Source organism: Trifolium pratense, linkage group LG6, assembly GCF_020283565.1.
Source record: "Trifolium pratense cultivar HEN17-A07 linkage group LG6, ARS_RC_1.1, whole genome shotgun sequence".
Taxonomy (NCBI): Eukaryota; Viridiplantae; Streptophyta; class Magnoliopsida; order Fabales; family Fabaceae; genus Trifolium; species Trifolium pratense.
The window spans coordinates 43,386,268-43,398,157 of NC_060064.1; the positions used below are offsets into that span (position 1 = coordinate 43,386,268).

Sequence of the window (11,890 nt, forward strand, 5' to 3'; positions counted from 1 at the left end):
AACATGTATTTTTTTTAAAAAAATAAAGGCAAAGAGAAATTAAAATAAAGGCATAATAATTAAATAAAAAGAAATTAAATTGGCATGAGGCGTGTAAACTAAAAAGTTTGATACAATGCAAGTAGTTTGCCATTTAGGCAACTCTTGAAGCAGTAGCAGTAGAAAACAAGACACACATTCTTAAGCATGCTGGTAGCACAATTTCAAGGTGAGCATAAATTAAGTTGACTGAAAAATCCTTAAGTGCAACACTATCATAAATTAATTATTTAACCTAGACTCTATAATTTGATTACGAATTAAGTCTCGAGCATGATCCATCTCTGACAAAGAAGCTACGTTGAAAATTTGTGAGGGATCCAAGTTATTTGATCTATGATTCTCATCATCGTGAATGATTGTGTTTTCATCTTCATAAAGATTGAAATCAGCATCCACTTCAGCAGTCCTTCTGATAAAGTTGTGTATTGCCATTGTTGCGACTACTATTTGAACTTGTGTTTCATATTTGAACTTCGGCATGCGACGTAGGATTGCAAATATGTTTTTCCATACCCCAAAAGTTCTTTCTATTGTGCATCTTAAACTTGAGTAGTAATAATTGAATACTTCATTATGATTATCAAATCCACTTGAACGCCTAAACTCATGAAGATGGTAGCGTTCACATCTATAGGGACCAATGTATCCTACTGGTGTTGGATACCCAGAATCTACCAAATAATACTTACCTAAAAAATAAAGTAATTATAATTATTAAAATGTGATGATACATCATTATTAGAATGTGCAAAAATATTATCAATATAACAAATCATTTCTAGTAACATAAAAGAACATATATACCTGGAGGAGGATGTGGAAAATTAAGGTCTATATTTGTAAGAGCTTGATCAAAAACACGAGCATCATGGACAGTACCTTCCCAACCAGCTAATACAAAAGTGAAACACATATTCCAATCACATACAACCATAATATTTTGTGTTGGATATCCCTTTCTTCCAATAAACCTAGTTTGATCACTAGCACTAACTACACATGACACATGTGTACCATCAATCGCTCCTATAGCATTCTTAAAAAATGGCCAATAACGTTTGTCATTTTTTACTTTGGCATGACAATGACAAAACATAGGATCTTCGGGTTTGATATATTTGAAAGACAACTTAAGGCATGCATGAAGAACTCGATGAAAATGTCTACTTACCGTTTCACCCGAGTGTTGAAATCTTTCTTGAATCATTCTATTGCCTACCCCATGACCTACAATGACTAGAAACATTGCAACCATTTCTTCAATTGTCATACGTTTAGAAGACTTTAAACCATGTTCCACTAATTCATTACATAATTTGTTAAAAATATGTTTTTCCATTCGAAGCATCTCATAACAACGAGTAGGATTCCCTTGAACCCATGAATGACCCGTTAGTTCACTAGTTCTACACGGCTCTTTGCATAAATTATTTATTGCATACTGACCGACTAGTGCCGCCAAAAGAGAAGCTTCTTCAAAAATAGCATCATCATCATCATCATCATCTTGTGTATTTTGTTCCAAGTGTTCCTTCCAACCATTCATTTTAAATAGAGTGCAACCTGTCACAAGAGAGCAACATATTCATAAGAACCAAACAACAAAACAAAAGAGAAGTATAAGCACTAAACCACCTACTAGGCTGCCATTACAACTAAAACCAAGAACATATAAACAGCAAAACAGACAACAAAACAGAACAGGCAAATAAATTGAAATAAATTGAACAGCAAAACAGGAAATCTACTTCATTCATTGTTAACCAAAATACAGAATAGATATAAATAAGACTTAAACTAGAGATAAGCAAATCCTAACACATTAGTAAGTCCTAATACATAAGTAAGACTTAAGCTAGACACATCATAATCCTAACACATTAGTAAGTCCTAATACATAAGTAAGACTTAAGCTAGACACATCATAATCCAAACACAAGCAAGTGCTAACACATAAACTGTTGGCGCGGATGGCTGAAAAAATAATAACCGGAGGCGTGTAATCACTGAACTAAGGAATTATCCGCAAGATATTGCGCAACTCCCCCAGAATACAACCGGTTCTTCTCGGTGATAAGCGTACCAAGGCTATCAAGAAACAAGAATATTAACAAGGTTGGTAACTCAGACACTTTATAGAAAATATAATTTATTTGTTAAAGCTCAAACAATATTATACTAGTGCATGTAATGTATACATATATAGTTTTCTTTTTTTTTTTCTCGTTAAAACTCATGACCTTATATATTATTCACCAAGTCAAAAAAGCAAGTAAAATAATCAATCCTATTAATTAGGATTTTTCTAACCGTTAATAAAAAATAAGTGGCAAGTTTAATTCTATACTTAATTCCCTATATTAAAGCAAAACATGTAACCATTTGATATTAGTGCTACAATAAAATATATATAGGGAATCCCATGTGAAAAGATCAAGTCACTTATTAGATCATAATATCAAATAAATATAGTAGAAAATAAATAAGTTACATTCCATTAAAATTATATTTTATATTTCTCACTTAAAATTATTAGACACGTATAATTAAAACTCTGAAATAGCCAAAATATCCAACAATCCCCCACATATTTCAAAGGTTTAAATTAAAGAATAATAAATTAGAATTGTTTTAAAAACATTGTCTGAGTCACTTTTGAGTGTGACGCATCAAACTGGTGTAGCAAGCTATATGAACCAGTGCTAGAATGATAGACTTAACACACAGTGAAATTGGTGTAGCAAGCTATATGAACCAAAGACACTTGACGTGTGTTAGCGGTCTACCACCCGCATCACACCCCCACAATTCTCGTGTTACGCGGTGTTGCGCATTTAGGCCGTGCGCGTGTTTGATTTTCATGAGTGCTCTAGAGACCCGCCACAGTCTCATGCAAGTGGCCCCACTTGACACTCATATAGGTGATTCCATCTAGTGTATGCTACAACTATACACCACCCATAAGGGCTTATGGTGATCATTAAAAGCCTTTAAAGCTTACCCATCAAATTTATTTTTAATTTAGCACTTCTCATAGCCATTATCATAACACATAGGAAATAGACAAAATTTTAGTGCTAACATAACTAACAAGTAACTTGTTTTTACCCATATGAACCTTCTTCATGGGATCTTCAATCACAAAGGTTGGGTTCCCATTACTTGTCGTTTTTCAGTGGCATGGTCCATTCCTATCAATTTTCTTCCCAGGGGTTTAGTATCCGGATCCGCTAAATTCACAAATATTGACTAAGACGTCTCAAAGTCAATTAATCTCATATTTTCTTGAGTCTAAAAAGTAAACTCAATTTTCACAATAAGTTTATACAAGTCTACTTAGATGGCCACTAAGCGACAACTTATTCATCAACAAAATAAATCTACTTATAGATTTATCTCATTGGCTAATATCCAATTATAAATTTGTTATACAAGTCTACTTAAAATATTTCCAAGCGACAAACCTTCACATCGAATAAATATAACTCTATGCAGAGATTTATCACACAAGTCTACTTGGATAATATTCAAGTGACCACACTCTACATTGGATAAATTAAATCAACTTAAATATTTAATTTCATATAACCAAATTTATAAAACATCATTGTATTATTTTAATACAATGGTTAATTCACAATATACCATATAATATTTTATGATATCTCTCAAATATCTTTACTCGAGTATAGCATTATGATCATAAGGGATACTCAATATTTTAATCCCAAAATATTTAAATTTCCTAAGAAGATTCTCGAGTATTATACCATATATCACACTTAATTCTCTTATACTATATTTTCGGCTGCAGGGACGGTTAAACCATTTTTAATGATATGAAATTTCATTTTCAATTTGACATCTATGCTTACATGATCCAAAGATACTTCAATATGAATCCAATATAAATCCATCAAGATGGTTAATGGACATACCTCATTTTCATAGCCACAAAATAATATAACAAATCTTTATCATATCAAAGTTTACTTCAGAGCAAAATTAACAAATCCAACAATAACTCATTATAGTTTTGGAAGATGTAAACAAACACATTTAATCATAATTGTTAGTCCATACTCAAAATGGATAAAATAATCCAACGATAGCGGTGACAAAATACTATAGGTATATATCTCAGTGAAAGAAACATATATAATCAACTTAACCTTTATCACAATAGAACAGTGGCCAACAAAATATTCAACTTTGATTCAATTATGTCAGTAGCACAAAGTCTCGTGATTAAATAAAGAAGTATCAAGACAAAACTTTATTATAAAGAAATTATAGTATAACAACTCCAGATATCTTAAAATAATAATTTGACATTGAAATACTGTCATTGTAAAATGATTTTCTGATATTCAACTATATAATTATAAATAAAAAAAACTATATAATTATAATTATTATTTCGACAACAGCAATCATCCAAATTCATTAAATTTTCATATTCAACTACATCATATAATCAATATGTCTAGGCAAATTCAACACGGTCAAAGAGTCACACATTCAACACAAAATTAAGAACTTGTGAGGTTAGAACTTAGAATATGTACCTGACACCTTGTGGATGATTTCAAGAGGAATAATAATATTATGCTTACAATTGTACATGCTTCGGTTCCTTTCGCTGGCAAAGAGGACAAACCCCCACATTTTGACGTCAACCAAAATAGAGAGAAAATAATCCAACACCGTCAGAGTGTCGTTAAATGCAGAACGGGAGGCCATCAACCTCAACCTTGTTGCCATTCTCATAACCATATTCAGCCGTAATTCCTTAGATTGTTGGAGCGGATGGCTGGAAAACTAATAACCAGAGGCGTGTAATCACTGAACTAAGGAATTATCCGCAAGATATTGCGCAACTCCCCCAGAATACAACCGGTTCTTCTCGGTGATAAGCGTACCGAGGCTATCAAGACACAAGAATATTAACAAGGTTGGTAACTCAGACACTTTATAGAAAATATAATTTATTTGTTAAAGCTCAAACAATATTATACTAGTGCATGTAATGTATACATATATAGTTTTCTTTTTTTTTTCTCGTTAAAACTCATGACCTTATATATTATTCACCAAGTCAAAAAAGCAAGTAAAATAATCAATCCTATTAATTAGGATTTTTCTAACCGTTAATAAAAAATAAGTGGCAAGTTTAATTCTATACTTAATTCCCTATATTAAAGCAAAACATGTAACCATTTGATATTAGTGCTACAATAAAATATATATAGGGAATCCCATGTGAAAAGACCAAGTCACTTAGATCAAAATATCAAATAAATATAGTAGAAAATAAATAAGTTACATTCCATTAAAATTATATTTTATATTTCTCACTTAAAATTATTAGACACGTATAATTAAAACTTTGAAATAGCCAAAATATCCAACATAAACAAGTCCTAATATAAGTTATTTCTTAAGCCCGTTAAGTTACATCTTCATAAATGGCATATGGTTAAATACTGCAAACTTAAGCCAAATCATCCTTCTCTCCTCAGACCCTCGCAATGATACATACATCTCCCTCGCTGGCTTAAACATCATTAGTTGACAACACATTGTATGAAATTCTAGATCACCCACAACTTCATCCATGGATTGAATTTCAGCCATCACTTCACTAATAGAAGCATTGGATGTGGCATCATTTCGTGACTTGCAAGTCTCCGCAATCTCTTTAACAGCCTCGGCTATTTCGACCGAGGGAGTGAATTTTTTCTTGCCTTTCTTTTCAACACTACTAGCTCTCTTTCTCTTTTGTCCACTAACTTGGCTAGCAGCTCCTTGTGAAGTATTCAAATTAATATTTCCAAATTCGGTTGTTGCTCCAACACTTGCATCTTCACTATCACCCGAGCCTTCCTCCACATCCAAACCAAGATTCTTTAGGCATGGGCGATACACATCATCATCATCATCGTTACCCAAGTGCCCATTAGGTGGTAATACGCCACTTGATGGTGCCCAAGCAAACTCTCCATTAGCCACTACATCCTTGAAAAGTGTGGTTAGTTCGTTAGCAAATGGAAGTCCCTTGTCTCTAAATTTTCCATATAGAGGATTTTCCTGCATGTTCATAACCACCATCAAATAAGAAACACAATAAATCTAAAACTATTACTATACAACATATTTTTATACACATACCAATACTTTGTTCTCCCACCACTCATCCGGTGCATCAACGGTATTCTTCTCACTATTCCACCCTAATCTGGTGACTTTTCCAAATAAGGTATACCATACTCTCCATTCCTTTCTCAAATTATCATACCTATTCTTCAATTTATTCTTGTCATAATTCCTTCCGGTTAAAGCATTGAATTGGGAAACAATGCCTTTCCACCCTTTCTTAGTAAAACAAGTACCGACGCATTCACCCTTGGTAATTTGATCAAAGCATGTTTTGATGAAGATTTCGGTTGTTTTAAGATCCATCCAATTAGCTTTGTCATTAGTTGAAGGGGGAACCGCCAAAACTTTCTTCTTATGTGTATCCATACTATATACACAAATTAGCATAGAAAATAAAAAAAACTTTTACTTAATAAAAACTTATAATGCAGTATATATATTATAGACCAAAGCAACATATGTGCAATAATAGTAACCTTTTATTTCTCAAAAGCAAAATACAGGATATAATGCCATTTAAACTAACAAGAACCAAAAGCTAAACAAATCAGAACTTAGAAACACATAATCTTTTTAACACATAATCTGGATGATTAGACTATAAGGCTGAAACCATGATCATTATTTTGCCTTTTGCATCAATAATTTATTTGTCTAAAATCGTGTCTATCTGCTCTCTTTTTGTTAATAATAACAGAGTTTGGAAACATAAATTAGAGACTTATTAACAAAGCAAGACCAACAAATTGTTTTCTTCTTAGAGATTATTTATCAAACACATATTATGCATTATTTAATAAAACAGAGTGTAGAGTGTATAACATGTAATAAGAACTTTAAAACAGAATAATGAACACTACAACTGCAGCAAGCCATCACAACAACAAAAAAATCAATAAAATTTCTACTCACCTTCAGACTTGGATGAACAATGAAAGGAAGTATGTCACAAATAATTCACACACATCATATATATATAGAGAAGAAACAATATGCAATAAATTCATTCAACCAACACTAATCTAACATGAGTAATGACAGAAATAAATAAATGAGATATGCAAATCTGAAAACAAATGGAAAGAAATCTTTCTCAGAAAAAAAAAAATTGAAGTTGAGTTGATGTGTAATAATGAAGAAGGAAGAAGAAGCGTATAATATTTGCAGTAGTAATTGTTGTATTGAAAATTTGAGAATACTTTATGGGTAGTAATGAAAAGAATACCTACCACAAAAAAAGGTAGAATCGCGTTTATGAGACGCAAAAGCTAGGAATCCTGGCTTCTAGGAGACTCACGTATGGTTGCTAAATCACGTTGAAGAGAATCGCGTTTCCTTTGACCCAAACAACCCAGAAATTGTGACAATCGCGTTTTGAGGTTGGAGACTCGCGTTTGAGCTTCTCAGAAGCCAAACCAAACAGACACTATGTCTTTTTATCTATCAATCATTTTGAAAGCTAATTTTACCAAACACTTTAATTTCAATCACCTTTTTAGCTATCAACTAGTTTATCAACTAGTATAAGCTAGGTTATATGCTTTAAATAAAAAAATGAATTAAACAAAATACTTGTGAAAAAAAATTAATATAACTAATAATAAGGTTGAATATTTCACTAGTTAAAAGAAATAAAAAACTTATGGACATAAAACTTAACCCAGTTTCCGTCAACAAAAAAAATAACTCAGTCAAACCACACAAAGTGTAGGTCAAACTTCAAAGGAAATGCAAACATTTAAAATACAAAGTGTCTAGCCTCTAATTATGCCTAATATTAATCAGATGTATTATAACTGGTAAATGAACTGATTGTCAATACGGAATGAGACCAAGAAACAACAATTCCCTGCAACATCAGGTAATGACTCTTTAGAGCCAGCCAATCTTTGATCAATCCAGAGAATGGTGACGATAATAAAAATAGTTGGAATCAATTTTATTTTTTATTTTTTTTATAAGATGATGTAAAAAAAAAGTTGAAATATGGAAATAAAAAGAAAAGGAGATTTTTTGTGTTCTATTTTGAACAATTGCGTTACCATTTTTTTTTTTAAATAAAACAATTCTGATGAAGGCATTGGTAGGTAGCATTTGGATCCTCGGCAGCGGTGATGCCTACTGCCATTTCTGCTGCAGTTTGTGCACCGTTGGATTATGGCATCTTTCTTTCAATAGCGCATCTAACCAACCGTAGGTTGTGCTAGTGTGTTTTTTTTTTTTAAAAGTTATTTTAGGTAGTGTACAACATGTTCAATATTATATTTTTATATTAATTATAAATTCATTTTTAGTATCTCATTTGATAGTAATTTTTTGGACTAAATTAACAAAGTGTATTTTTGCACATTATCTTCCTAGTATACCCTAATTTTAATCCACCAATAAATTCTTATTTTTATGCACACACTTTCTTTTTCAAATAAATTTAATATATTATGTACAGGAAAAAAAAAATGTTATGTACTAAAAAAAATTTAAAAAAAAACTTTAGTTTTTCAAATATATAACATTAACTAGTTTTATTGAAAAAAATAAGAGTAATTGACAATGGCTATAATCGACAAATCGTACCCTTAAAATATCAAAACGACAATTAAATAGAAACGATAAATTCGACGTAAAATAACACTTTAAGAAAAACGGAGGGAGTAAATTTTTAGGGACCAAAATAATGGTTTATCTTTTGTTAGTCAATTATTTTTTTAAAATAAATAATAATATTAAACATGTTGTATAGAAGAAATAATTTTTTTGGGTCTTAGTATAGTAAAAACATTTAACTTATACGTATAGAACCACACACACTAGTACAATACATAAAGAATAAAAATAGCACACTAGCAATAGCACAACCTATATTATGTGCGCTTTGGATGGAGCATGCCACAATCCAACGTTCCACAAACTGCAACACAAATGGCAGCAGGCATCACCGCCGCAGAGGATTCAGATCGATAAACATTTCTCTCATTTGAAACCTCCTCTATATATATAATTGCATCTACACTTATTTTTATCATTAGTTAATAATTTCAAAGTAATCGTACATTATTATAAATATAATGCTAAATAGATTTATGTTCTCGAAATTTTTTATCTATGTCGCATGCCCACTTTGGCCATATGACAAGTATTGCTATGCAGTTGTTGCGGGTTCGATCCTCGACAACCATCAATGATTCATGTTTTCAATGAGACAAACAACCCTATCGATTTCCTAGCTAAAAATTTGGCCATTTCTTAAAGAATTCGTTCAAAATCTTTAATTTGTTTTTTAATTGTGTATCATCTCTCTCGTTCGTTGGCAAACTCTACTCCTATCTAATTCTCGAGGGATTTTTTTTTTGTTGGTTGCTTAGAGCTTTTCATTTTAAAAAAAGAAAAATTAAATATTTAGTCATTATTATTACGTATTATTTTTTGGATATAGTCATTATTATTTTTTTAAAGTAAATAATCATAATAAAATATATTTAGTCATTATATTTTTTCTATAGTTACTTAGGAATAGGGGGTATGTCCTTATCTCTTATCCCTGTCCCTTCCCCTATTAATAAATAATAACCAAGTTTATCGCTCTCAGCCCCCAAATACCTTTTCTTTCTTGTTCTTGGTTAGGGTTTTCTTTTTCTCCACCCTTTAGGGTTAGGGTTACTTTCCCCTTTTCCACCGCCAAATCAAATTCCAAACCATAAATCTCTCTCTTTTCAATTAATCACACAACAAAACAGAGAAAACCAATCGCAGCCTGAGAAGATGACGGGAAAAGCGAAGCCAAAGAAGCATACGGCGAAGGAGATCCAAGCAAAGGTGGACGCAGCGTTGACCAATCGCGGCGGCGGAAAAGCCGGTTTGCTTGATCGGATCGGTGTTGAAAAAGGAGGACACGCAAAGTGGGAGTGCCCTCACTGCAAAATTACAGCGCCTGATGTGAAATCGATGCAGATTCATCACGATGCTCGTCATCCAAAGATCCCTTTTGAGGAAGAAAAGCTCGTGAATCGTCATGCATCAACTGTTCCTGAATCTTCTAAGCCTCGCCCTGGTGTTCGTGGTAGCCTCAAAAAATGATCACAATCATCATCGCTGCTTTTAATCGGCCCTTCATTCATGGCTTTTACTATATGTTCTATTTTGTATTTTTTTTTGTTGTCTTTTTTAAGGGATTATTGAATAATTTGTGTCATGGGTATGCTTAGTTACTTTTTATGTTTTTTTTTTTAAAAAATTTCCAGATGATGATGCTGTGTATGATGAAGTGGTTTCAGAGAAGGGTTTTTGATGAGAATGGGATTGATATTATTTGGCCCTTCTTAAACCTTGAATGTACTATATTGTTCCCTTGATGACAATTAATATGATTGGGCTATTACTTATTACTATATCTTGTTCTGTGTTTTGATGATTTTTTGCTCAAATAATTTGTTCTGTGATGTGATAATAAGATTGTTTTGGTTGTTATTTTGTGATCATCAATATCTGTGGAGATGATGTTTGGTAAAATCTCTATGGGGATGTCTTTTATTGAAGTTTAAGTTATAGGTTGTGGGTGGCAAAATCTTGCGCCACAACGCGGTCAGCCACACCGTTGGTAAAACATCTACGGGACGTCTTTTATTAAAGTTAAGGGTTTATTATATAGGTTGTGGGTGGCAAAATCTCGTGCACAATGCAGTCAGCCACATCGATGGTCATTGCGTCTTCATTAGACATTCAAATTTGAAGTTAGGTATTTTGTTTTCAAATAAAAATCTTGCTGGTACTTATTAATAGAAGTTGTTCTGTGTTCAAATAATTTGTTCTGTGTTCTGATAATAAGATTTGTTTCAGTTGTTATTTTCTGCTCCAGTTTCATTTTCTCTATCGGGATGTCTTGTATTAAAGTTAAGGGTTGTTATATGGCTGCCATGATCTCGTGTCACAACATGGCAGCTGCAGGTTGTGGGCTGCCATGATCTCGCGCCACAATGCGGCCAGCCACAGCGTTAATCATTGGGTCTAGAACAGAGTAGTTCAAATATTAAATTTGGTGTTTTGTTTTCAAACCAACATCTTCATTGGAATCTGAACGGTTCAATTTTAATAATATAACAACCACCGATATACCTGATCTTGTGATTCCACATATTTGTGACTGCACACAATATCATCTATTTCATTTTTGTGATGAATCTGTTGAAATGAGGTTTGGTAAAATTTCTATGGGTTTGGTTATAGGTCGACCAAAGCTCAGCTTTGGCCCTCGTAGAAGACTCCACAGCTGGATTGCTAAACAGGCAGGCGGAGAGGTTGGCTGGCACAATCTTGCACAACAACACGGTCGGCCACATCTTTGGCCATTTTGTTTAGATTAGCCATTCAAATTTGAAGTTCAGTATTTAGTTTTCAAAATCATTCAAATTTGAAGTTCAGTATTTAGTTTTCAAAATCATTCAAATTTGAAGTTTAGTATTTAGTTTTCAAATCAACATCTTCATTGGAATCTAGACCGTCCAATTTTAATAATAATACAATAATGACCACCGAAATAATGACCACCGATATCGCTGATCTTGTGACTGAACATATTGTAACAGCAAGCAATCCAAGTAAGTTGGTTTTCTTGTGAATGGGTGATGCAACTTTTTTCCTGCATTTGGTTAAGACTATATTAGTTCATAAGGATAACCAGGGTACATGGCAGTGA

General features: G+C 32.5%; 3 protein-coding genes across 3 annotated transcripts; 1 reads left to right on the forward strand and 2 right to left on the reverse strand.

The window, feature by feature from the left end:
- Positions 1–106: 106 nt before the first annotated feature.
- LOC123891270 lies at positions 107–1,411 on the reverse strand. Its single transcript, XM_045941108.1, has 2 exons — positions 847–1,411; positions 107–731 (listed from the first exon to the last, which is right to left on the reverse strand). The coding sequence occupies exons 1-2, from the start codon at positions 1,388–1,390 to the stop codon at positions 262–264; spliced, it is 1,014 nt and encodes a 337-aa protein (XP_045797064.1). The 5' UTR covers positions 1,391–1,411; the 3' UTR covers positions 107–261.
- A 351-nt stretch (positions 1,412–1,762) lies between these two features.
- LOC123890461 (L10-interacting MYB domain-containing protein-like) lies at positions 1,763–7,319 on the reverse strand. Its single transcript, XM_045940067.1, has 3 exons — positions 6,214–7,319; positions 5,460–6,132; positions 1,763–2,000 (listed from the first exon to the last, which is right to left on the reverse strand). The coding sequence occupies exons 1-2, from the start codon at positions 6,586–6,588 to the stop codon at positions 5,497–5,499; spliced, it is 1,011 nt and encodes a 336-aa protein (XP_045796023.1). The 5' UTR covers positions 6,589–7,319; the 3' UTR covers positions 1,763–2,000; positions 5,460–5,496.
- A 2,383-nt stretch (positions 7,320–9,702) lies between these two features.
- On the forward strand, positions 9,703–10,586 carry LOC123889691 (protein METHYLENE BLUE SENSITIVITY 1-like). The gene has a single exon (XM_045939142.1). The coding sequence runs from the start codon at positions 9,961–9,963 to the stop codon at positions 10,273–10,275; it is 315 nt and encodes a 104-aa protein (XP_045795098.1). The 5' UTR covers positions 9,703–9,960; the 3' UTR covers positions 10,276–10,586.
- The last annotated feature ends 1,304 nt before the right edge of the window (positions 10,587–11,890 follow it).

Bases quoted from the DNA above. Each gene is read 5' to 3' on its own strand.
- LOC123891270 (XM_045941108.1), bottom strand. From the start codon at position 1,390: ATGCTTCGAATGGAAAAACATATTTTTAACAAATTATGTAATGAATTA. The intron at 732-846 runs GTATATATGTTC...TTTATTTTTTAG, and splicing joins TTTTCCACATCCTCCTCCAG to GTAAGTATTATTTGGTAGAT.
- LOC123890461 (XM_045940067.1), bottom strand. From the start codon at position 6,588: ATGCTAATTTGTGTATATAGTATGGATACACATAAGAAGAAAGTTTTG. The intron at 6,133-6,213 runs GTATGTGTATAA...ATGAACATGCAG, and splicing joins GGTGGGAGAACAAAGTATTG to GAAAATCCTCTATATGGAAA.
- LOC123889691 (XM_045939142.1), top strand. From the start codon at position 9,961: ATGACGGGAAAAGCGAAGCCAAAGAAGCATACGGCGAAGGAGATCCAA.